The sequence below is a fragment of the Lynx rufus genome, unplaced genomic scaffold (genome assembly GCF_022079265.1).
Source record: "Lynx rufus isolate CCGP_SWC_20201006 ecotype Redwood Valley unplaced genomic scaffold, mLynRuf1.p SCAF_15, whole genome shotgun sequence".
NCBI lineage: Eukaryota > Metazoa > Chordata > Mammalia > Carnivora > Felidae > Lynx > Lynx rufus.
Genome location: NW_025814829.1, coordinates 583,912 through 610,223, shown reverse-complemented (window position 1 = coordinate 610,223; position 26,312 = coordinate 583,912). Strand labels below are relative to the sequence as shown.

The 26,312-nt window shown below is 54.1% G+C and overlaps 1 protein-coding gene across 2 annotated transcripts in view; it reads left to right on the top strand.

The window, feature by feature from the left end:
* Positions 1-8,455: 8,455 nt before the first annotated feature.
* OLFML2B (olfactomedin like 2B) overlaps positions 8,456-26,312 on the top strand; it is a 35,996-nt gene continuing 18,139 nt past the window's right edge. For both annotated transcript variants that reach the window (XM_047076501.1, XM_047076500.1), the window contains exons 1-4: positions 8,456-8,635; positions 11,029-11,292; positions 13,532-13,639; positions 26,129-26,305. In XM_047076501.1, the coding sequence (XP_046932457.1) occupies positions 8,456-8,635; positions 11,029-11,292; positions 13,532-13,639; positions 26,129-26,305 (729 nt within the window). The remainder of the gene's footprint in view (positions 8,636-11,028; positions 11,293-13,531; positions 13,640-26,128; positions 26,306-26,312) is intronic.

The window sequence follows — 26,312 nt, the reverse complement described above, 5'->3', positions numbered from 1 at the left end:
AGGATCACCCACCGGATAGGTGGCAGGATTAATATCAACCCAGGTCTGTGCTTCTGAAGCCCCTCCAAAGCTCAGGCTACAATCACTTCTCTTGCTCCCAAGTGAACCTTCACCTTCGTATCCGTGTCTGGGTTTCCTCTCGATGCTCAACACGAGACCTTTCTTAATCCACCTGCGATTTTTATATTTCTCATTATTTTTAGCATTGGAATTGGGGGGTGGGGTTCATTCCTCAAGGGGTAGAGAAAGCAACATTGCTGAGCACATAGTAAGCACAGGATGGTACTTGCATGATTCCCATGTTGGAATGAAGGGACCAAGGCTCACAGAGGGGAAGTGACCTGTCCACTTACTTACTTGCGAGGTCACTAGTAAGTGTGGAAAGGCCAGATTCCATAGCCCATCTGCCTGAGCCCGGAGCCCGGGCTCCCCACGGCCCCTGGCTGCCTGACGAGGCTAGGATTGAAAGCTGTTCAAGTGCCCCAGTGAAGGAAAGGGAGCACCCTGAAGAGGACGTGTGTGGATTAAATATTTTCGGGGGCTATTCTGCCAAGTGAAGTGTCTATAACGAGCTGAGAGCTATTGGCTGTGGTTAAACCTAGTGAGAAGTCACATCTGGACAAGTTTCACGCCAAGCTGGAAAAGATATCTCCTGGAGATGTGGACACACAGAAGAGTTGCCTTTGACATTCCTAGATACTAATTTGGATTCTCTCTCTTTTTTTATGCAGGATGATTTGGATTGTCTCTTACAGAGAGAGATTTCTGCTTTCCTGTAAGATGATTACTTTATGTTAAGTAAGTGCGTCTTTGGAGGTCGAGGGGACGCACAGAGAGAGCCAGCCAGCCATGGGCAAGAGTGCAATGGATCCCCTTTGACTTGTCTGGTCCTTCCTGGGGCCTGCGCCTCTCCCCACTTTCTTTCTACAAAGTTACCTGACCCCCTCGGCACCCACCTTATGTGATTCATTCAGGATTAGGTACCTGACCATGTGAGATAGGACTCCCTTCTTTGGGCATTTGGATTGGCCCCGAGAAGGAGAAAGCCTTACTCTTCTCTCCACGTAACTGTGGCCTGAATACCTTCTGTCTCTTGTATGGACCCTACTGACCTTAGAGACCTCGGGTTCTGTGAGACACTCCTGTATCTTTATAATAAGTCTCCTTCTTTGCTTTGTTACTGACCACTAAGGATTCTTACTAATATCCCCAGCCTTCTGTCAACCCTCCCCTGCCGTGCACATGCACATGCTCTCTTTCTCTTCTAGAGACAGTTTTTCTGTCTCCCTCTCTCCCCGTAGCCTTTGACTTCAATTCCAAACTCCCGGCATAGTGTAAAGGCCTCGTGTGATCTGGCCCCTGTTCTCACCTGTTTCCCCTTCTCTTCCTTCCCTGTAACCCCCGTGCCTGCATTTCCCAACCTGGAACGTTCCTCTCCCATCTCTGTCGAACAAGCTTCTATTCATTCCTAATGATAAGCAACAAACGTGAGTCCTTTAGAACTCGTGTCAAAGTCCAAGACCTCTGGGATTGTCCCATAATGAGTTTTTTTTTTCCGAAGATTTTTAAAAAATTTTTATTTATTTATTTTGAGAGAGAGAGAAAGAGCACGTGCAAACAGTGGGGGAGGAGGGAGGGCAGAGAGAGAGGATCCCAAGCAGGCTCCGCATTGTCGGCGCACAGCCTGACGTGGGGCTTGAACTCAGGAACTGAGAGATCAAGACCTGAGCTGAGATGAAGTGTGGGAGGCTTCACCGACCCAGCCGCCCAGGCCTCCCCCCGTAATGAGTCTCTTTAACTTCCCAGTGTCTTCCCTCTGTTACTTCCCTAGCAAAACCTGTTACCAATTATTTATTTCCTGGTACAGGTTTAAGGCAATGAGTTGCCTCTACCGGGAGTATTTGCCTGTAAAGGCTCCCCACTGGGGCAGAATTATTGAAGCCACATTAGGCATGTGTGAGAAGGCAGGAGAGCCACACAGCCTGACGCACATTATCGGCATCAGAGCTGCTCTGTTTGTGATCACGGAAGACGGGGCAGCGGGAGAAGAGGGAGGGAGAGGCTGGGGTGGGGGTGAGAGAGGGCAGGGATACGAGGGTGGGCAGGACGGAGCAGGCTGTCTGCAGTGTTCCTGCCCTGGCCTGGTTGGGGGCTGTGCCTGCCTGATTCTTGGGGGACAGGGGGTCCATTCACATGGACTGTGGTGTGACTGGTCTCTCCCGGAGCTGTGCCACAGAGCAGAGCTGGGAAACCCCACGGGAGGGCAGAGGGCCTCTGTCCACCCGGCCCTCCCTAGGTCACCACAAGGCAAGGGCGCTCCTCTCTGAGTCAGAGCAGTGACCCATCCAGCACAGGACTCGGGCTCAGGCAGGGCCACCCTGGGAGGCCAGGTGGTCTGCAGACAGAAAACTGTGTTTGCCGTCTTGCCTCTCCCTCTGCGCTCTGCTCTCCGCCGCCCTGATCAACCCATCTGGTCTGCCCAGCTGACCACGGCACCCTCCTCCCGGGCCCAAACCCCTTCAGGGCTCCTCCCTGCCTACCAGACACGCTCCCATCCCTCCCGCAGGGAAGAAAAACGTTTTGCTTTGCTAAAATACCTCGAGGGGAGTGAAGGCTCTTTTGTGTGCTTCCCCAGAGTTACGCATCTATAAGCTTTAGCATAGGAGCTCCTGAAAGCAGGGGTCTGGCCGTCTTCATCTGCGTGTTCAGCAGGCCACAGAGCACCTGGCTCCTAACGTATGTTCAAAAAGTGAGCTAAACTGAATTAAAGAAGAGAGAAAACGTGGAAGATCAAAGACGAACTAAGAAGCCGAGAGAGCAGCAACGCGAGGTGAACGGGGGTCGGGGGGGGGGCGGTGGTGGAGAACTCTTTCAGCCAAGCATTCCATCACCCCTTTCCAGCTTTTTATGGGCAGTTCCCTGGCAGGGCTCCCACGCTGCAGCAAGCCAGGAGAGGGGGGCGGCAGAATGATGCTGCTCGTGGGATTTTGTCCCGTTCTTTGATTCTGCTGCTGTGGGGCAGGTGCATATGCTAAATTACCCACTTAGGTGGCAGGTCATTTACAGCCGCCCCAGCCCCACCTGGCAAATGGAGCCTTGGTTTTCTACAGGCAGACATTTCAGAGCGAGGCCAAGAGGCTCCCAGATGAACTGGAAAACAGATACTCTTGCCAGCAGCGGACTTGGCTGGGGAGGCCTGGTGGATCGGCAACCCGCCGGATAAGGGTCCTGGGTCCCAGGTGGCGGAAGTGGCACGTTCGGGCCTTTCCAAGACCCTCTGAACATTTCCATCTTTGAGCCTGCTTTCTCATTTGTAGAAGGGGATGACACTACCTACCCCAGGAGTATTTTGAATACCAAATAGTGTCCGCACATGGGAAGCACTCTGGGCAGAGTAGCTACAGTACATCTCATTGCCTTTTTTTTTTTTAAGTTTATTTATTTAAATTTTTTTTGATGTTTATTTATTTTTGAGAGAGAGAGAGACGGAGTGCAAGCAGGGGAGGGGCAGAGAGAGAGGGAGGCACAGAATCTGAAGCAGGCTCCGGGCTCCGAGCTGTCAGCACAGAGCCCGAGGCGGGGCTCGAACTCACGAACTGTGAGATCATGATCTGAGCCGAAGTCGGACACTTAAGCGACTGAGTCACCCCGGTGCCCCTAAAGGTTTTTTTAAGTTTATTTATTTATTTTTGAGAGGGACAGAGACAGCACAACTGGGGGAGGGACAGAGAGAGAGAATCCCAAGCAGGCTCCTCCCTGCTAGCACAGAGCCCGATGGGGGGCTTAAACCTACGAAGGAGCCATGAGATCATGGCCAGAGCCGAAACCAAGAGTCGGACGCTTAACCAACTGAGCCACCCAGGCGCCCCTAAAGCTTATTTATTTATTTTTGAGGGGGGAGGGGGGCATAGAGAGAGGGAGAGAATCCCAAGCAGGTTCCGTGCTTACCAGCACAGAGCCCAATGTGGGACTCGATCCCACAAACCGCAAGGTCACGACCTGAGCCGAAATCAAGAGCCGACACTTAGCCAACCGCACCAGGCAGGTGCCCCCACCTCATTATCTTATAATGCCTCAATGTTTCCACCTGTCCAACAGGGAGCGTAATAGCTATTTGACGCTCATCTGCTAAGGATCGAGTGAAGTCGAATCTGTAGGTGTTTAGCAAAGGATCCTAAGGAATTTGAGTACATCGGCTTGGATGTTCAAAAGCCAAAGCAAGCTCACTTCAGGATCTTCAAATCAGGCTATCAGACCGGCAGGTGGAAGGAACACCATGGGCAGTGTCTTGATTTCTGAAAGGCAGGTGCTAAAAGTCTCTCGAGAAACGCTTGTAGATGTGAGGAAGCCCTGGGGGCCAGGCACCAGCACCTCCGACTACCCAAGCAATCACACACCAAAGGACGTAGTATCAATAAGGAAATACTTTTTCTATGGGTATAGGGCTCTAGAATCTAGCTGTATTCGAATGACTATGACTTAATAAATTAATGATTTGAATTAAGACAGAAATCGTGCTTATTTAATCCGGAAAACTTAGACAAGATTTCAACAGGGTGAAAAGAGGGGCCAAAAGCATCATGATAATCAGTGGGAAAAAATGTAAACGTCTGTACTTGGATTAAAAAAAAAAAAAAGAACATAGCTGGAAAGGACAGGATGGAGGAAACCAGTATAAACTTCATGTTAAAAACAAAAAGAAAAGGGAAAAAAACTATATTAAAAAAATAAATTAATGTGAATCATTGGTGCAACGTAATGCCAAAAAGGCAAAGTCAATCTTGGGTTACAGTAATAAAATAACAGTGCTTGGAAAAAGAGAAAAAATGGTTTCAATATGCTGTAACATCTACTCAAACCTCTTAGAGAAAAAAAAAACTGGAATAATAGGGGGTCCAAAAGACCATGTGGTCTGAGAAACAGGTGAATAAAATGGATATATAAGGTGAGTTAGTTATCTGGTTAGTTAGCTTGAGAAAGAAGGAGATCCAGAAGGTACTTAGCTTCTATATTTAAGTGAAAGAAAAACTCTCTCGTGGGAAAGGTCTTAGATGTGTTCTGTGTATGACCATGGGACTGAACTTCATTTTAATTAAAAATTAAAAATAATTTTTTTTTTTTAGAGCTGGTGGGGTGGGGAAGAGAAGGAGAGAGGGAGAGGAGGAGAAGGGGAGAGGGGCAGAGGGAGAGAGAGAATCTCAAGCAGGCTCCTCACTCAGCACACAGCCTGACCTGGGACTTAACCCCTTGACGTTGGGATCATGACCTGGGCAGAAATCAAGAGTCAGATGTTCAACCGGCCAAGCCACCCAGACAGCTCGAGCTTTATTTTATTTTTGAGTAGGCTCCATACCCAGCATGGGGCCCCACATGGGGTCCAATGCGTGGCTTGAACTCATGACCCCAAGATCAAGACCTGAGCTGAGATCAAGAGGTGGACACTTAACCGACTGAGCCACCCGGGTGCCCCAGGACTGAACTGAAAAAGAAACTTTCAAAGGAGATCTATTTCAGTTCAATAGGAGAAAGGCCTCATGGTCGTGAGATGGCTGCCACAGCTCCAGGCATCATGACTACAATCTAACACAAGAAACGGGGGCACCAGAAAGCTCCTCTCTCTAATTTGTTTCTTTTATCAGGAGGCAACATATCTTTTCTAGTCTCTGTAGGTTTATTTTATTCTATTGACCAGAAGCGAATCACGTGGCTGCCCCTAGCTGCACGAAAGATTGGGGAATTGAGTATCTGGCCAAAGACAATGGCAGAGGGGTAGCGAGGACTGGCCTCCACCACGTGTGATTAAACACAAAAGCCAATACCCTAAGAATAATAGTTGGGAAAACAGAAAGAGCGTGGGTCCTTGATGACATCACTGAGCTGCTGAACTAAATTTAAAATGGCCAACTTCCAGTCTTCTTAGAATGACAGAAAAATAAATGCATATGTGATTAAGCCACCGTTGATTTTCTGTGACTTGCGGTCAAATGCACGCTAATAGATACAAAGGCCGTCTTTGTGAAAGTACCTGGGATGTGTCCACCCGGACTGTTTGTAGACCCCATTCATCCAACCAGTTTTGCGAAGTGTCTACTTTGTTCCGGGCACTTGGCTAACCTCTGGGGCTGTAATGCTGAACAAACCCGGACAGAAGCCCTGCCCTCATGGAGGTTACATTCCAGTGGAGAAGACAGGCGTGACTGAAGCAATCCACGAAGGAGTAGAAAAATGTAATTCCCATAATGCTGCGGGGCAAAGGTACAGGTGCTACGGGAGAATACAATGTAGGAATGGCCCTGGTGGTGGAGTCAGGAAAGTCTCCCTGAGAAGCGAGCAGTCTGAGATCTGAATATCCGCTTCAGGCTTGTGTCTCTGCCCACAATGCCCTCTCTTTCTTGCCTATATCTTGTTGGCTTATCTTCTCCCTTGAAGCCTTTCCATACACCTAGACACCTCCAGCGTCACTCTGCCACGAAGCCCTGACCTTTCAACGACACGTGGCCTATACCTCCTTGAACGCCCTTGGCCAATGCTCTCCCCCTGCTTTACAACTCGAGCCCTTATTCTGCTTACCCCCTCACTTCCACCCCACCCCTTCTGGAAAACACGGACATTCTTATCTTCCCACTAAAGATCTAGCAACCTAGTTTGTTGTCTTGCGCTTAGCCAACATTCGACACTTATTCGAACTGAATTTGAAAACTGTATTTTAATGGATGTTTACTACCTTCTAGTGTCAGAAAACATTTGCTAGCTCACACAGAGTACTTTGCATGTGCATGTGTGTGTTTGTGCGAGAGAGAGGTTTCCACAGGCCCAGACACCCAGAACCTTGGACTTTTGTCCACAAACTGAGATTACAAAAAAACCAAAACAAAACAAAACAAAAAAACCCCCTACTTAAACATTAATAAAGACAATCATTATATGTCTGTCAACTATCATCACTTACATGAGCTGAAGCTCCTTAGTTCATGACTTTGACTATTGAAACTTATTCCTTAGCGTGAGAGGCAAGGTGTTTGTACTTCCCCAGACGCGTACTGACACCTTTCACATCTTTGAAGGGGTCTGGCTCTGTTCAATGTTTTCAGGATGACAGTTGTCCCGGAAGGCACTGTGCCTTTCCTTGAATTCACACAGTATTGATCTTTACAGTAGGTTCACAAAAGGGACACTAAATTTTTTAAATGTTTATTTTTGAGGGGGGGGGGTGAGCGGGGGATGGGGGGGCAGAGAGAGGAGGACAGAGGATCCAAAGTGTTGGTGGAGGGGGGAACAGAGGATCCAAAACCGGCTCTGCGCTGCCAGCAGCAAGCCCTGAGGGGCGCCATGCGGGGCTCGAACTCACGGTGAGATCATGGCCTGAGCTGAAGTCCCCCGCTCAACCGACTGGGCCACCCAAGCGCCCCCCAAAGGGACACTAATTAAGGGCCACTGTAACATAATCGCACGCTGTTGAAAGTGGACGCCCTCTCGGGGATCGCGTAGCGACAGACTCTGACACCTGTCCCAAAGCAGGAAGCCAGCTAAGAGCTGTTCCCTTGGACAATCATCGGATTCTCGGGCAGCCGCTTCCCCCACGGGGACCCGCAGAGCGTCCGCGATCGACAGTCGCGGTCTTCGTATTCGATAGTCGCACAAACCAGGACCCACTCCGGCAGGGAGTTCAACGGCCATCCTCTGGGTGGAGGTATTGCCAGGGTGTGACGCGGCGGCGGGCAGGCAGGCTACCAGTGGCGCTAAGTTCAAAGCTGCCGGAGCTCGCGCTGCGAGCCGAGTCCGGGAAGAGAGACGCCGAGAGCAAGGCTCCTTCTCCCCGGGGGGCGATAAAAGGAGCGCGCGGAGGACAGGGGCTCGGGCTCGCAGCGAGCGCCCGCTGCCTGCCCACCTCCCGCTCGGGGGGAGGGGGGGCGCGCGGCCGCGGGCCGGAACCGCACGGGGGACCCCAGACTTCACCGGGGCGGCGGTGCGGGGAGCGTGATGGGGGGTGGGCGCGCGCGCGCGCGCGCGGCGGCCACGGGGGCGCCGAGCGGGGCCGGGAGGGGCGGGCCGCGCGCACAATGGAGGCCCCGCCCCCGCCCTCTCCCCCTCCCTCCCTCCGCGCCGCCCCGCCCCCCGGCGCCCCGCCTGCCACCTGAGCCCCCGGGCGGACGCCGCGCTCGCTCCCGGCGCCGCCGCCCCCCGCCCCCTCTCCCCCCCCCCCCCCCCGCCCCGCGCCCCCGCCCCGCGCCCCGCTCTCGGCCGGGGCCGCACAGTCGCGGCCGCTCGCGCCGGGGAGGACATGCGCCGGGGCTCGGGGGCGCACCCTCCCGCCGCGCTCAGCCGCGCCCAGCGTCAGCAGGCGCTCTGAGCGGCCACTCCCGGGCCGCGGCCGCGCCGCCCTCCGCCTCAGTGCCAGCCCGCAGCCCGAGCCCGCCGCTCTCCCACGGGCGCAGCCCCTCTGCCCGCGTCCCTCATGGCCAAGCCCCTGCTGCTGCTGGTCGTCTGCGGCGCTCTGGTGGTGGCCCGGGCCCAGTGGGGGGCCACCGTGACCCCCGCCGGCACGAGCGAGCCGCCGGACGCGCCGACGGTGGCGCCCACGGAGGACGAGACCCTGCAGAACGAGGCGGACAACCAGGAGAACGTTTTGTCGCAGGTAGGCGGCGGGCCCTGGCCACCCCCGGGCCGGGGCGCTGGGTGGAGGGGGGACCGGAGGTGGCCGTCGTCGCTGGCGTGCGGCCGGCCGCTGCGCCCCGTTCCCGGAGGGAGGGGCGTGCGCGGTGCCCTCCTCGCTGCGTTTCTCCGGGGACGGGACGGGTACTTCAAGGTTACCGAATCGGGAGAAAGGAGAGAAGGAAGGGAAGACTCCGCGCAGCTCCCTGGAAAGAGGGACGTAAACGGACAATAATAATCCCGACCTAGTTTCTAGCTCAAGGGTTGCGAAAGTGTGGTCGTGTCTTGCCTGTGTGGCTGTTCGTGGGAATTGGAATGTGACAACAGGCGGGCACGTTGGACTGGGGCGGGCGGACGGCTGCCCCAGGGGGAGGCACTTGACGGGCCCGGAGTGAGACACCCACCAGGGAGAAGCGGGGTCGAGACCCAGCAGCAGCTGCAGGTGTGACGCGTGGCAGGTGGCCCCGCGCAGAGGGGCGGCGGACGAGGCCCCGTGTGTTGGTGAAGGCAGGGTGGAAATGCAGACCCACTCACCTCTGGCGCGTGGTCAGTGGGGGGTGAGTGACAGCTGATAGGGACCGGCTTCGTCAAGTGCCCCTTTACAAAGTACTCGGCTCGCTTTATCTGACTCGATGGTCACACACGCCCTGGTTCCCCGGCTGTAGCTCCAGGTGGGTAGAGCCAGGTCTTCCGACAGTCTGCAGCCCAGGTGACTGGAAGGGACAGTTCTCTGGAGTGTTCCGTTCAGCATGATGACGTGTGGTGGGAGTTGCCGTCATCCTCAAGATGAGGGATGGCTGCATCTGGTGCCTTCAGTGCTGCCTGCATCTGGAGAAGCCTTTGCTCTGGGTCCTGTCTCCTTCCCAGGGGAAGAACAATCAGTTCCCCTTCCTCGGGAAGTTAGGCTGCTATCTATCCCTAGAGCCACCCATAACCTCTTATTGTCCCCTAAACCGAAAGGACATGAAAACCCTTCGTGTTGGGGCTCTGGAGGACCATCCACAAGTGTTCTTGAAACCGGAGTCTGAAAGGAAGGAATCCACCCGGGGCCTCGGCGCGGGCTCCGGCAGGAATCTAGGCAGAGTCTCAGCAGACAGCCACGATTTACTGTCAGCCCCTGAGGACCGGCCGCTTCAGTCACCCTGCACTGCTACCCCTTAGCCCGCTGCGCCATTCTGTATTTGACAACAGCTCTAAAGCAAATATTAGTGTTAGAAGAAGCCCAGCCTTTGCAAGAAAAACATTACAAGCCTTCTCCCCCCCGCCCCCCCCCCCGACAGCATCCCAGGAACATTTCCACTCCAGCTAGGTCTGTGCCTGCCTGCCGAGGTCATTAGGCAAGTGAAGGGAACCCTTCCCGGTGCCTAGAAAGGCTTTGGGGGCCCCCGTGGCTTTGCGGATGCGGGATCTGTGCAGAGGAGGAAGGAGGCTTCCCCCCCCCCCCCCCCCCCCCCGAGCAAGTGCCCAGAATGGTGGCTCCAGAAAGCCTGCTGCTGCTGCTGTGTGATTTCCAGCCTGGGGAGGCTGGCAGGGGCCAGGGCTCAGAAGGAAATGTTTAGCATCGTAGAAGCAGCAACCACTGCCAGTTTGCTCTCCTGGCTTTGGCCTAGGGTTTGGGTTCAGAAGCTGTTCAAGGAGCCAAATGAATCCCTAGGCTGCGTAAACCTTACTCAGCCTCTCTTTTTCCAAACTGAAGCCGTCTTTCGAGGGCCAGATCAAATACCACTTCCTCCAGGAAGTCTCCTCTGATGCGTGGCCGGAGCCCCTCTCGCCAGGTTGAGCGCCCCCTCCCCCCGACTGCCCTGCATCATCACGTCAGGGCACTTACCACCCTTTACCTGGCATAGCTGTGATCTGTGTGCCTCCTGCACGGAGAGCTCCCGCGGGTGGGCTCTCTGGCCCGTCTGTTTACCTGGCACAGCCCCGAATGGGCATTCAGTATGTGGTCACTGAGTGAACAAGGATCAAAGCAAGTAGCCTTCAGATTGGAATATCAGCTTTCCAATCCTCCCTTTAGCCCCTTCTCCTTTTTCTTTTTTAATCTAAATCTGGATGTCCGCTAAGGCAAGGGCCGTTGGAAGAATGATGGGGCTCATTTGTTTCTTTCCTTGAAATGATGAAAGGCTAAGGCCCCCTGAGAAGCACACAGCTTTCCAAGACAAATGAAGAGAGCTGAACTCCTCGTGCCTTCCAGGAAATTTCAGAGTCAGCAAATTGTGTTCTGATGACCTCTTCTCTGCACAGTTCAGAGTTGTCTGAGGTCTTGGGCTAGTGCAGGACATTCAACAGGGTGAATGGAGAGCCTTCCTAGGTGCTGGGCTGATAGGCGCCTGTATTTGCACACCCAGCCCTTTCTTGCTTTATCTCTGTGTCTAGTTGCTGGGAGACTATGACAAGGTCAAGGCTGTGTCTGAGGGCTCAGACTGCCAGTGCAAGTGCGTGGTGAGACCCCTGGGCCGAGACGCCTGCCAGAGAGTCAACGAGGGGACCTCCAGGAAGGAAGACTTCTACACCGTGGAAACCATCACCTCGGGCTCGTCCTGCAAATGTGCCTGTGTCGCACCCCCGTCGGCCCTCAATCCCTGCGAGGGAGACTTTCGGCTCCAGAAGCTGCGGGCGGCAGACAGCCGGGACTTGAAGGTAAGGACCTGGTGTGGGGGCGAGGCCAGGGGTGGGAGGACGCCTTCGGGACCCAGGCCTCTGGCAGAAGCTGTTGCAGGGATTGTAAGGCCGTTGAGTAAATGGGACGTGTCTTAGCCTGTAAAGGTCAGGCCCTGGCATCTGGAGTACTGTGTGTGTCCAAGGCTGGTCATGTGACAAAGCGGTCATTCGCAATCCGGACGTCTAAAGGGGATGCCGACAGCAAAGTGTGCCTGCCTCTCCCTATGGAGCCAGGGAGGCCGGGCCTGGGAGCCACTGCCAGGCCCGGGGGCCAGAAGAACTCAGTGTTCTTCTCCCGGAGAGCTGTTGCCACGATTTACTGTCAGCCCAGCACGCACCCTAAAGAGGCGAGAGACGCGGAGGGGCGAGCCCGTCAGTCCTCAGCCCGCGGGCCGGGTGACCCAGGGTAGGAGGGGCCTGGGGCCGGCTGTGGGTCGGCATCAGACTGTGATCCTGGTCTGGGTGGGGGGAGGGGGGGAAGCTCAGGCCTGCCTGAGGCTGCTGCAGGGGTGGGCTGAGGGCTTTGTCCGATCTCTGCCCTCCCCGCTTCATTGCAGTGGGGGGCGGCAGGGGGGAGCGGTGGCCTGGGCCTGGTTTTGCAGTCACACAGACTTGGGTTCGGATTGTTGCTCCGCTATTCTTTGCCGTGTAATCCTACTCAAGGTGCCTAACTGCCTTGCCCGACCTTGGTCTCCTTGAGTAGCAAGTGGGGATAACAACGTCTGCTTTGGGGGGTTGCTTTGGGAACCGATGGATGACCCTACGGAGTACTTGGCACGGTGCCTGATACGCAGTCAGGGCCGGTAGACATGCGTCCTGTTCGTGAATGACCAACGTGAAGAGCTGCCTCTGTGCCCGTGCCTGGTACGTGCTCGGTAGCTGGCGGTCACGGATGCCCTTCTCGCAGAGCGGGGGTTAGCAGGACAGTGCTTTAATATCCTGCCCCGGGATCCAGTGTGCCTCAGAGCCGCAGCCCCACCGTCAAGCCGCTCTCTGAACCACCCAGTGACAGGATTGGACTCCTGGGGGCTTCTGGAACAGCAGCAGGCAAAATTTTCTATTGGGAGCCACTCAGAAAATCATCCCAGTGCGTGCCAACAAGATGCCTTTTTGCGGCTCTCACCCCCAGTTCAGCTACTTTCCCCTGGTGGGAAGGAAGGAGGGCTTCTGAACGCAAGTGTCTCGTGACATGGAATTCTTCATCTACCAGCAAGGCTGGGAGACGGGTGGGGAACAGAAATCGCAGAAGGGTGTCCAGCAGATTCTTCCAGGGACTGGTCCTCGTCAGGGAGGCCCAGTTCAAGCATCTCTCACCTGCCCCTTTGCCTGCGCTCTGGGTGACCTGGATATCACCAGATATTCGGCCACCGTCCTCCCAGAGTACTGGCGGGAAGGACAGCATTAAAAGCACTGAGAAGGCTCGCGCCCTACGATGGCATGCTATCGCAGAGATGGGTCATGGGGCCTCTCTTACCCCGTGGTTAGTTTAGTTTTAGTGCTGAGGGAAAACTGTTGGTATCTCCCAGGGTAGACAACGAGGTTGGGTATTTCAGGAGCACATCCTCAAGGCATCGAAGTTTATGAGCCACTTTGTTGAGTATTTATGGATCACCTCTTGTGGGCCAGGTGCTGTGCTAGAGATCTTGGGGAAACAAAGATGGGGCACCACTTTCAAGGAGCTCAGCGTCTAAGAGGAAAGACAAGCAGGCATACACCTAACAGAAGAAAAGGGGTCTGAGCGATTGGGTGAAGATGTGTAGACTTGTTTCACTTGTTCTTCTAGGATTCTTTTTTTTTTTTTTTAATTTTTAAAAATGTTTTTATTTATTTTTGAGACAGAGTGAAACAGAGCATGAGCGGAAGGGGCAGAGAGAGAGGGAGACACAGAATCCGAAGCAGGCTCCAGGCTCTGAGCTGTCAGCACAGAGCCCGACGCGGGGCTCAAACTCACAAACCGCGAGATCATGACTTGACCTGAAGTCAGATGCTTAACCGACTGAGGCACCCAGGCACCCCTGGATTCTTCCATTTTCTTATCTGAGTATTCCAGGGGCCACAATACTTCCCACCTACAAAACACCGGTTTCCAAGAGCCCCCCTCTCCGTTCCTGGCCAGTGGCCTCTCTGTTGAGCCTCCAGCTTGGGGGTCTGACAGGAGAAGTCTCATCTTGGGTGTCACACCCCAGCCCTCGACTAACCTGCTACTCACGTTCCATAGCTTTCCACCATCATAGACATGCTGGAAGGAGCCTTCTATGGTCTGGATCTCCTGAAGCTGCATTCTGTCACCACCAAACTGGTTGGACGGATGGATAAACTGGAGGAGGTAAGGAAGATTCCGGGTTTCCGTATCTTTCTCTCCATCAGGCCTGAAAGCATATCCAACTTCCCACAATATTTTTTCAGAAAGCATGTATCCTGACTAGACTTCACCTGTCCTGTGCTTTGGGAAGAAAACATATACATAAAACACCCATTCAAACTCATGCCAAATTGTGGGTGACAAAGAATCGATGAAATATAAATGTAAATACTTTCTTTTTTCACACACAAGAACCATATAATCAATGTATTTCTTTTTTTTTTTTAAGTTTATTTATTTTGAGAGAGAGAGTGTGTGTGTGCATACGTGTGCTCAAGACGGGGAGGGGCAGAGAGAGGGGGACAGAGAGAGAAAGAATCCCAAGTAGGCCCATGCTGTGAGTGCAGAGTCCCACACAGGGCTCGAACTCATGAACCGTGAGATCATGACCTGAGCACACATCAAGAGCCAGATGCTTAACCCATGGAGCCATCCAGGTGTCTCCATCGTATTTCTGTTTTCACCTTGACTTCCAGGGAACTCAGAGCTAAATGAAACGTAAAAGTACAGTAAGCCTCTCACTTCCGGTTTTAAGATGGCGGCATCTCCCTTCTGGGCGTATGGCTGTTCGTTTCTTCTTCTGGTTTTGCTTTGTCATTTTAGCCGTTCTGCTTTCTGTCTCTGTACGTGTGCGTGCATTTGTGTGGTGACGCGTCTCCGGTTCACGTTAGAGGAAAAAGACGTGAAAACGGTTACTGACGCATAATATTCCCCGCTGGAAAACATTCAGGCTCTTCACCCCCTGGGAGAACGGACTGATAGTGTCATTTCCACAGACAGGCGTCACATGGTTATGACCGGGCTCCAGGGAGATGTGTGGCTGGCACCATGGTTTCCAGGGGGTGGTGTGGGGGTCGGGGTGCGAGAGAGAAATGCTCACACACCACAGTAACCTGGACACCATTCCATTGCTGTAGTGCTCTGACACATAGATAAGTCATTTAATCACCAGAAAAGGGACATTCCCCACTCACCCTTCTTGGTCGGGAGCTTACATAGGTGTCATTGCCTGGCATCCACGTCTTGAACTGATACCTGAAACGGTGACTCAAAAAATTAGGTCTGTTCAATCTTTAGAATGTTACTGTAAACGGCAAGTTTAGTAACGGAATGATTAATAGACCAATATTCCTCATGAAAAAGTGGGCTTTGGGGGTGGGCTCTCATGGAGGAGCTGGGGTCCCATGATGGCTGAAGAACAGCTGCAGGATGTGAGAAAGGTAAGACTCTCCAGTTTGGCAGAAAGGGCGCTCGCTGGGCCGGGAGTCAGGACGGAGCGGGCGCCTCTCTGTTGGCTGCTCCCCAGCGGCTGTGTCCCACCTTCCCCATCTGTGAAGTGGGAGAGGTGCCCTACATACCTTGCATGGTTGCTCGGGGGGTAAAAAAGTGAGCTAATCATCTTGGAAACACTTTGAAATGGTTAAACAAAACAAGGCGCTCGGGGTATGGCCAGGGAGTGAGTGGGGGCAGCGTCTCTCTGCTGCTCTGTCCGAGTCGCTGGGATGCGGGTGATGAAACGTTGCCCTTGCGAAGGTTGGTTCCAGCCCCTTCCTTACACCCCAGTGTTCCCGGAAAGCGAACGCCGCTTCCTTGTCCGCCCGTCTTTAGGCTTGACTCCCCCTGTGCTGTGATGAGCGTTTTCTGACCATGGCCACCAGCCCTGGGAGGCTTGGTGGGTCCCCAGCCTTTCAGTTACCAGGTCTGATGAGAAGCGTCGGGGCCCTGGAGCCTGAGCTTCACAGACAGTTCGAGGCGGCCAGCGGGACCACATCAGCCCACTCTTGCTGAGGGCACTTCCCAAGAGAAGCTGGCCTCGTCTTCACTGTCTCTGTCCCCAGCATTGGCGGCTGGCGTGGAGAGACTGGGGATGGTCAACGCCACCCTTCTATCGAAGGGCTTCATGCGGGCTTGGGATTCTTTCTCCTGATTCTTTCAAATGGGCTCAAAAGAAGTTAAACCAGGACCCAAGTCGTCCTTGGAAATTGGAAAGTGCTTTAACCCTTGGCATCCAGCACCATCCAAATGTGCAATGCCCTTTCTGAAAGAGGGTTGCTTTTTTTTTTTTTTTTTTTTTTTATAGAACAGGGCGGGCAGCCGCTTCCGCTTTCACCTGGTTTTCATTCTGTCTGCAGAACAGCCTGGAGCCTGGGAAAGACAGCTCCGGGGATGGAGCACAGTGCTTGTGAGGCCAGAGTCAGGCGCTGGGCCTCCGAGCGCTTGGTTCAAGGGCTGTGGTCTGTTTGCAGGCTGTTAGCAGCTGAGCCCTTACTGCCGGCACAGGAGAGGAGTGGGTTTAGTGGGTGAATTTGGTGCAGTCACACAATAACTGGATTTTTGCCAAAATTGATCCTAGTTCTTTCAGCAAGAGTGATCTCTTTTCCTTTTTCTTTTCTTTCTTTCTTTTTTTTTTTGAGAGTGATCTCTTTTTTAAAACCATGGTATGTTTAGTAGCAAAAACTGGCCCTTCATATTAATAATAATAATCCCCTATATTTATATAGCAATTATGGTTTTTAAACCACCCCGTATACATTCCGTACATTTGTCCCTGTGAGCTGGGCAGGATGTGAGGCCTGTGGAAAGTGCTAGGGAAACGTAGGCAGGAGCTCAGGCCTTCTGGCTCCTGGGCTGGGGCTCTTTCTAATCAGCCCCGTAAGTTGCTTTGAATCATTGCTATCTGCCCTGGAAGCATCAGTTTTTCCTAACTGGAGCTGAAAACAATAGCTCTTCCAAGGGAACTTCTAGGCAGAACTGTGGCTGTGTCCCAGAATTCCTGTTAAATAGGATTAGCAGGAGTGAGAGGTTCCGCACAGCAGGCAGTCCAAGGCTGCAGGGTGCTGTGGCGTGGCAGTTGTCACAGATGGGTCCGGGCCCTGGGCCCACGGAGCAGAGCACCGTCTCCCGGCGTGACATCCAGCCTCTCGTCTCCCGGCTGGCGCTGGCTGACTGTCTGTCTGCAGTCGGTGGAGAGGCACGGTGTTGGGTAAATGGGGAAAACACTCCTCCTGCAGCCGGGCTCTGCAGGAGGAATGGAAGTACAATCCTGCTCCTGGTCTTTGGATATTCTGGAAGCCCAAGGGGAGTGCTTCGGAGGTCAGACCGGACAAAGGGGGCAGATTGAAGGGGCGTCTTGCCCAGAGGAGGATCAGGGCCTGGCAGTGGGAGCGGGCACACGTGTGCATCCCCGCCCCTGGGATGTAGGAGGACGAAGGAATGGAAACTCCATTTGCAGATGAAAGAGGAAGGAGAGAGAAGTCGAATCTAAACCATTCGAGTCTCACCTTTTGGTAAAATCAACTCCGAGAGCTCTGCTTCGTGGAGCGATTTTGGTGAAGCTGTTGTTCTGAATTGTGAAAATAACACACGCATAGAAAAGTACATACACGGTGAGGGTACAGCTTAAATTATTACAGAGCCGGGCATCTGGGGGCTCAGTCGGTTAAGCGTCCGACTCTTGATTTCGGCTCAGGTCATGATCTCATGGTTTGTGAGTTAGAGCCCTGCACTGTCTGTGCCGAACCTGCTTGGGATCCTCTCTCTCTCTCTCTCTCTTTCTCTCTCTGCTCCTCCCCTGCTTGCATTTTCTCTCTGTCTCTCTCTGTCAAAATAAATAAACTTAATAAACAAACTTAAAAAAAGATTATAAAGCAAATGCCCATGTAACTACCACCCAGCTCAGGAAAGCTCAGCGCCCCCCACATGGCCTCTCCTCACACCCCCTCCCTGAAGTGAACCTCTGTCCTGACTTTTATGTTAATCATCTTCCTTGCTTGTTTTTTTTTTAAACATTTTCATTACCTAAGGATGCATCCCTAAATACACTAGTTTTGTCTGTTTTTGAACTCTAAATAAAGAGTCTTACAGAATTGTGTCAGTGTGTGCACACACGTGTGTGTCAGGCTTCTTTCACTCATTTGTGTGTTTTTTTAAGATTTTATTTTGTTGTTTTTTTTAAACATTTATTAAAAAAAATTTTTTTTTTCAACGTTTATTTATTTTGGGGACAGAGAGAGACAGAGCATGAACGGGGGAGGGGCAGAGAGAGAGGGAGACACAGAATCGGAAACAGGCTCCAGGCTCCGAGCCATCAGCCCAGAGCCCGACACGGGGCTCGAACTCACGGACCGCGAGATCGTGACCTGACTGAAGTCGGACGCTTAACTGACTGCGCCACCCAGGAGCCCCTAAATATTTATTTTTAAAATATATTTGTTTATTTTCGAGAGAGAGGGAGAATGTGAGCGGGGGAGGGGCAAAGAGAGAGGGGGAGAGAGGATCTGAAGCGGGTTCTATCTACGCCGACAGCAGAGAGCCCTGGACGTGGGGCTCGAACTCACAAACCATGAGATCATGACCTGAGCCGAAGTCGGATGCCCAACTGACTAAGCCAGCCAGGCGCCCCTCAATTTTGTTTTCAATAGTTTTTAAGTAAATTCCACGCCACGCATGGGGCTCAAACTCATGACCCAGATAGCAAGAGTTACGTGCTCTACCCACTGAGTGAGCCAGGCACCCCTTGTTTTTAATAGTTACCTACGTGGTTTTGTGTCCTGTAGTTCATTTACTTTTATCGCCGTGTAGTAGTCTATTGTGTGAACGTTCCACGGTCTATCGCTCTGTTGTACTGATGATGGATACGGGGTGTGTTTTCAGTTTTATAATTCACAGTAGCCCAGGAGTCTCCCTGTACATGCACGTCCCTGTCTGTGTCCCTGGCCCACACGTGTGTGCATTTCTCTGTGGTGTGTAAGTAGGAAGGGAGCTACTGGGACGTTAGTTACGCTCATCTTCATCTGTAGGGCGGGGGGTTGCCAAGCTGTGTTCCCAAGTGGTAGTTCAAGTTTACGTTCCCTCCAGCGGGGACTGAAAGTGCCACACACGTCCTCGCCAGCACCTGCTGTGGTCAGACTTTCTAGCTTTCGTCAGTTTGGAGAGTGTAGCAGAGCAGGGCCATTTCACTGTATTCCGGAAACCTAACCCCCTACACATCTTTTCTGTTCGCCTGGTGGAGGCCCGAAACCCCACGGGCGTTCCTAGAGAACTGGTCCAGGGAGAAGTAACATCCAAAGTGGTCAGCGGTCCAGGACCTTGGATGTGGCAGAGTAAGGCTGACCCTCTCCTGGCAGTGGCTGGGAAGGGGAAGGAGATCCAGGAGTATGAGTTACATTAGAGTCAGGGGTGGGTGGGCACAGAGAATAGGTGCCAGCAGAGGTGGGGAATTGGAAGTCTAGAAGGACAGTCTGTGGCTTCCAAAGGCAAACCCTGTTCGTTGCGTATAGGCCCGGCAGTGACAGTGATTCTGCTGAGAAGACTTTTACCCTGAGCTCTGAGTGCACCCGGAGACCCGAAACCTTGTAGGCTGCCCAGGCCCGGGGATGGATTCTGAAGGCAGCGGGACAGAGTCATGGGGTCCTATGCCCAGTGCCAAATACTGCTTCCAGGAGCAGATTGATTATCAAAGTGGAGAAAAGGACAGAGGGACAGGTCATTAAAATAATCTCTTCTAGCATCAGGGTTTTAGTATGATTAAGTCATTCCTACACAACTTGCAGGGCTTTGTGAAGAAGTGCCCCACCCCCGCGTGGCAGCAGGACACCTGTCAGTGCTCCCAGGTACTTGGATATGCGTGTGACTGTGCATACGTATGTCCACGTGTACGTGTGGGTGCACGGCCCCTGCTGTTAACACAGCTGCGTGCCTGCAAGCTGCCCGGAGTGTGCTTTCTGTTGCGGAAGCCCTGCACCTTCTGGAGAGGGTGACTCGACTCTTCTTCTCCTCACACGTGTCTGCCGGGGTTTGTAAAACTTGTCCGTGAGCACAGATGGTCACCGTGGAACCTTGTGTGTTCTCCAAAGCCTTTTCCCCTGATAGCTTTGTGTCCGAGTAAGATTTAAAATCTGTGATGCAGAAAATAAATAATAAAAATGGGGCGCCTGGGTGGCTCAGTCGGTTGAGCATCTGGCTTCGGCTCCGGTCATGATCTCGTGGTCTGTGGGTTCGAGCCCCTCATCGGGCTCTGTGCTGACAGCTGAGAGCCCGGAGCCTGCTTCGGATTCTGTGCCTCCCTCTCTCTCTGCTCCTCCCCTGCTCATGCTCTGTCTCTCAGAAGTAAACATTAAAAAAACTTAAAACTCTGTGATGTAGTCACCAGACTCAGAACTGGCCTGCTCCCCAGAATGTGCCAGCACAGGCTTTGCTGAGGCTTCTTCTTCGAACCAAAGGATTCGGTGGCCTTTGTGTTTCTGGTCTGAAAGGCACGATCACAGGAGCGTTCCTGACTCGAGGGGATGTATCCTTTCATCAACTAATAGGAAAATGTAATTTTCGTCTGTGCAGGCCTGGCCGTGAGTTAGGGGAACTGTCTCTTTCCAGGCCTCCCCTCTGTGGCTGCCTTCCATGCCCTTCTAGACACCCCCAGGATTCACTGTTTTTCCTGAGCAAATCTGCTTTCGCAGTTGGTCACGTCCTGCCTCTCCTACTCTTGGAGAGACGTGTCCCCCACTCTGTCTGACCACTGTGTTGTCATCTCTGAAAGGGGAAAGGGTTGGAGATAATATTTCTAAGATAAATTTCGGCTTTAATGTTACTTAATTCAGTTACATCTGAATATGGGTTCGAGTGAATATATTCCATCTCCTGGGCTTGTATGTACTTCAAGTCGAATTTGTCTCTGTGGAAAGAAAGGTTTTCTTTCGGCTAACCAGACTAAAGGTGTGAGAGCCCGCCCTCCGTCTGCTGGCCTGGGAGCAGCTCGTAGGTGCCAGGACGTGAAGGAGCCCGTGGCTGTTTTAAAGGGGTGAGGTTGCCCCTAAAGCAAATTCACCAGCAGAGGCCTGGGACTTCTTGTTCTTTGCTTGGTTGACTGTCCTTCCGGGCTCTGGACTTTTGAGGGCAACCTGGGCCTGAGCCATCTCTGTTTCCGGGTCTTGGCCCCACAGCTGATGCGGGCTAGACGCGCAGCAGCTGTCTGGGGCTGGGTGGGGGGCGGGGGGGGGGGGGTGATTGAAGGCGACAGCAGGTGGCCCCTGCACCCAGGCGGCCTGCCCAGCTCCGTCATCCGTGCTCCAGGATCGCTCCTGGTCCTGTCAGCTGGAGCACCGGCTGCTTCTAGCTGCTCTCCCCCCCCCCCCCACCCCCCAGCTCTTTCACCAGGGGCTGGAGACAGCTGTCGGCTGGGGCGGCTGTCCCAGGCCACCTGGTCCTCGCTGTGTCCTGGACGGCTCAGAGGGGGAAGGGCAGGCGAGTGACCAGGAGCCGTGAGTGGGCCCCCCCACCCAGGATCCGGTCACCCCCACACCTTCACCCCCTCAAGGAAGGCCAGTGTCTGGGCCCTCAGGCTTGCCATCTGTATCGGGCCGAGTGTACTCCCAGCCAGCGAGCGATGGGGTCAGGTGGCCTCTTGGGATGTGGGGACACGTGCCTGCTGCATGACCTGGGGCCCAGGCTTGGCCCAGCCGCAGTCCAGCTCTGTCTCCTCCTGCGGGTGTCTGGTGCGTCTCTTTAAGACCCAGCAGTCTCGGGGCCGTCCCCTTCCCTCCTGCCCAGCCCACCGAACCTTAGCTCAATTGCCCTTTCCCACCTGCCTGTCTGCTGCTGGGGTCGCAGGGGTCCCACTCCAGCTTCGCTGGGCGCACCAAGTCCTACTCCGTGCCTGGCACCGTGCGGGCAGCCCCTGGTTCATTCTCCACGCCAGGCCTGCTTGGGGGGGGGGGGCAGCGTCATTATTCCCAGAGCGGTCCCATCACCTGCCTTCCGGTGGTGATGGCGGTGTGGGCTGGTCCCTGGAGCCAGCACCTCCCCTCACGGCAGCGCCGTCCAGGGCTCTGGGCAGGGGGAGTGAGACCACAGCGAGCGGCCAGAGCCCTGCACCGTGGTGTCTCTTCCGCAGGTCCCAGCACCGCCGGCTCACGCTCTTGCTCAGTCTCCCCCTCGGCCCTGGCCCCTGCCCCCATCCCACCCGCCTGCACCAGACCCTCCATGGCTCTGGCTGACCGCGTGCCAGCCGTGCGCCCGACTTCGCCTACACCCAGCCCCTCGCCTGGTTCCCTCCTCTGGTATCTGCGCATCCGGCCGTAGTCAGCGTGGGATGCCGGTCCCCTTCGCGCCCTGGGCTCGCACCCTCCCGTGCCCGGTGCCCGACCCGTGTCCCTCCAGCACGAGCCGCCTGCTCTGTGAGCGCCTCTCAGGTCCCTGGCTCTGCTCGGGTCTCTAAGTGCTGCGCCTGGCTGCGCCCAGCCTCTGGTGCCAGCCTTCTGTCCACTGGCTGCTCCGCCCTCCTCCCCACCCTCCTCCTCATAGCACCGGGATCCTTGGCGGCCACCGTGCGGCGTGCCGGCCCCTGCCAGGTAGACCCCCTGCCTGCCTCCTCCGCCACATTGCCAGCGCTGCCCGTGAGCCAAGCAGCACTCGCCACGGACGTCACGGTTGCAGCTGTCCCGGGGGAAGAGCCCAAGGCATGAGGTCATGGGGTTCGCTGTTCTGCCAGGGCTGAGTCTAGAGGGCCCTGTCTAGGGCAGGCAGCCTCCCCCGTACTTCCTGAGAAGTGCCCCGCGGGGAAGCCAGACTCTCAGGGGGCCGTGGGGAGCCCTGCAGGGCCAGCACCCCCGGGGAGGGGGGAGGTGGCCGGGTCAGCGGGTGGCTGAGGAGGTAGAGCCGCTGTGCCGTCCTGGGGGACACCGCCTGGCTCAGCCTGGCTGGCCGGTGGGGTGATGTCACCGCCAGCCGGGTGTTGATTCAGGGGAGTAAACTCTGTCGTTCCCGTGGGCGCTCAAGGCCGAGCCATGTCAACCCTCCCGTGCCGAAACCCAAAATAATGCTTCCTCGCTGAAATCAGAAAGGGCACTGGGGACTCCTACATCAGTGAGAAGGAAGCCCCTCCAGGGACCTAGAACCCCCGGGGTCTAGGGAGCAGGTGAATCTGGGGGGCCGCCCCTTTGCCTCCCAGCGAGCGCACAGGCCGATGCAGACTCTTGCAGGGTGTTCGGGAATCAGGCGGAATCTTGTTTTGGCCGTGAGGCTATGCGGGCCCTGCCATGGGATCTACCCAGAGTGGAGTGCGAGGGCCTCAGCCCCCACCTTAGAGACAGAGTCATTGACCTCGATGAGGAGTCAGAAGCTACCTCTGTCACCTCGCCCTGCCTTCCACTTGTCACTAGGTGGTGCTTTCTTGTTTATTGCTTTCTTCCCCTCAGTGGAGGGTGGTCTTTATCAGAGCAGGATCCTGGGCTTTGTGGCTTCTGCTGGACCCCTTGGGGCCCAGCACTGAGCACGTTAATGCATTAATGAAGAAGTAACACTCTGAACCGCTGAGCCTGCTGGGCTGTGTTGCCTCAGGATGTGGAGAATTCATGGGGGAGATGCGTGGACGCTGCTCTTAGCAGGCGCTCGTGGATGGACAGAAAGGCGTGAATCCCGGGGCGCCTGGCTGGCTCCGCGGTAGAACATGAGACTCTTAATCTCGGGGTTGTGAGTTCAAGCCCCACATTGGGTGTAGAGATTACTTAAAGATAAAATGTTTCGGGGTGCTTGGGTGTCTCAGTCGGTTAAGTGTCCAACTTAGGCTCAGGTCGTGATCTCACAATTCGTGGGTTCGAGCCCTGAGTCACGTTCTGTGCTGACAGCTCAGAGCCTGGAGCCTGCTTCGGATTCTGGCTCTGTCTCTGGCCCTTCCCCGCCCATGCTCTCTGTCTCTGAAAAATAAATAAACATGTAAAAGAAATTTTTAAAAAATGAAATCTTTAAAAACAAAAAAGAAACGTGTGAATCCAAATATTTGGCTCCGGTAAAACAGCCCCTTTCATACATTTTGGCCCTGTTTCCAGCAGATGTACCCCAAGCTTCCAACATTTAAGACAGCCCTTCTCAAACTTTGATGTGTATGCACATCGCCTGGGGGTCTTGTTAAAACGTAGATTCTGATTCCGCAGGTGCCTGGGCACGGCCCCAGACTGCACTCCTAACAGGTTCCTGAGACATGCTTTGTGTAACAAGGACTTAGGGGAATCCACCATTTCTGCATTTCTCTGCATATGCATATTCTCTCACATACCCTGAGACCACACTGCAACATTCACAGGCCCCTCTGATGGGCTCCCCACTGCTCAGAGAACTGGCTGAGCTCCAGGACCCTCCCCCCCGGCCGTCTTAGTGGTTCCACAAGTGAACTGCGGAAGCGAGGGCCAGGAGGCCGGGTGCTGGGCTCAGCTCTGCCACTTTTGTGTCTATCATCTTGGGAAAACCACATCGTTCCTCTGGGCCTCAGTTTCCCCATCTGAGAAGGGCTTGAATTCTGGGATCCTGCAGGGGCCTAGAACACCCAGCTGTAACATCCTATCAAAAATAATCACCATGTCCCATGCACTTCCATATATATTCACTTATTTACTCCTAATAATCCGTAGGGAAAATCCTAGTATTACTCCATTTTACCCCTGGGGACACTGCAGCTCAGGGACTTTGGTTTGTCTAGGATCAAAGAAGTAGGAATAACATTGACATGTAAGCCAGACTGTTCCCTCCAGAATCCATGCTCTTAACCATTGCACTTGACCGCCCCTGATAACACCTATCGGGAATGACTGCCCACCCGGTAAGACTGCTCCTTCCGGGTATTCCTTAAGGAAGACTTCTTTCTCAGGGGCTTTCTCTCTCACAGTTAACTGCCATTTAGAGACACGAGCTTAGCCTGAGCCCCACAAAACACATCAAGCCCTTCCAGTGCTCGAAATCTGCCGTGAAATGAAATGCCAGGAGAATGGCATGGCCGGTGGTTCCGGGGCCTAGTAGACTGGTCAGGGGAGCCCCCATGGGAGCCATGGGAGCCACAATGCCGGGGGTTACTGCCGGCCTGGATACTTCTACACCCCACTCGGAGCTACGGCGGCTTTCCTCTAGGACTTAGTGTCCTGCCAGGCTGCAGGGCTGTGCCTGTCAACGTCTGTGCTTTTACAGTCCCCAAGACAGAAAGCAAATGCATCTTCTGTTTTACATGGTGGCTTCCTCTACCCACGTCATAAACACGGCCCAAGGAGAACATCACATCTGAAAACTCACGGGGCACCTGTCTGTGCTGACAGCTCAGAGCCTGGAGCCTGCTTCGGATTCTGTGTCTTCCTCTCTCTCTGCCCCTCCCCGGCTCGCACCCTATCTCTCTCTGTCTCTCAAAGATGAATAAACGTTAAAAAAAATTAAAAAATAAAAACTCAGATGCTCATGCAAACTAGAATGCAGGCCAGAGCAGGACAGTGTTGGGTCTCCGTGCAGTAAACCAACCTCCCTCAGAATAACCAGAGGAGAAGGGCCCCTCTGAGCCTGTCGGTACCCATCCCTGGTTCAAATCCCTTGCTGCGTCACCGCCTCTGGGGCCCTGCTTTGTGCCCATTCCCTCTCTGCTCTGACCCCCGCTAGCCCACACTTGCCACCTGCGGAACCCATTGGTGCCCCGTCACCTTCCTCTTGCCACGCGGACCTTCTTCCCAGTTATAGTTGGCACCTCCCCGGCACCCCCAGACCAAGAGCCACAGGGTATCGTGAGGCTTTGCTCCTTAGACACACAGGAGGTACTCACCAGTGTTGGTTGGCTTAGATGAACCTTTGGTCCCTTCCGGTGTGAACCAGGACTGGAACACCATTCCTTTGCCAGGTGGAAGTCATTTAGGGAATCTGTTTTTATGGGTAAATAGGAAAGTTTAAAACCAGCCTGTGGGTTTTCTATGTAAATGATGCTTTCAAAGTGCTGGGGGTTAGTTTGTGTTCATTAGAAATGCAGGTTAAGTAGATGTCTTCACCACCTCTTCTAAAATTGCTTTAAAAACCCTTCTTCCGTTCATTGAGCTGCTGGTACACATGTATGGGGTATGAGTGGGAGTTTTTGTAGTGTCAGTTCTCACCGGATAAGGACGACCGTGTGCAAATGACAGAAAAGGAGCCAGGTGTCCTGGTGACCTAGAGACAAGGCAGTGTCATGACTAGGAAAGCTATGGGAGTTTGGGGTGGCATGTCCAGCAGTGGGACACCCCAGAGCCGTACTGGCCCAGAAATACTGCCTGGGATCTGGCCCTCAGCACAGGGCCGGCCCTCTCCAGAGCCCCGGTCACTTCTTGGCCGATTTCTCAGCCCGCTTTTGCGTTTCTAGCTCTGACCCAAGATGGCTGCCAGCTGCCTTCTGTTCATCTTAGAGCACATTAATGGATCTTCTTTTTCTTTTTTTTACTGTTTTTAACATTTATTTATTTTTGAAGGAGAGAGAGACTGAGCAGGGGAGGGGCAGAGAGAGAGGGTGACACAGAATCCGAAGCAGGCTCCAGGCTCCGAGCTGTCAGCATAGAACCCCATGCAGGGCTCGATCTCACAAACCGTGAGATCGTGACCTGAGCGCAAGTCAGATGCTTACCCGACTGAGCCACCCAGACGCCTCATCATGGATTTTCTTTTTTACATTTTTTCTCTTCTCAGGAAGTTTCCAAAAACCTCACCAAGGAAAATGAGCAAATCAAAGAAGACATGGAAGAAATCCGAACGGAGATGAACAAGCGGGGGAAAGAGAACTGCTCTAAGAGCCTCCTGGACAGCATGCCGGACGTCCGCTCGGCCTTGCAGAGGGACGCGGCGGCCGCCTACACCCACCCCGAGGTACGGC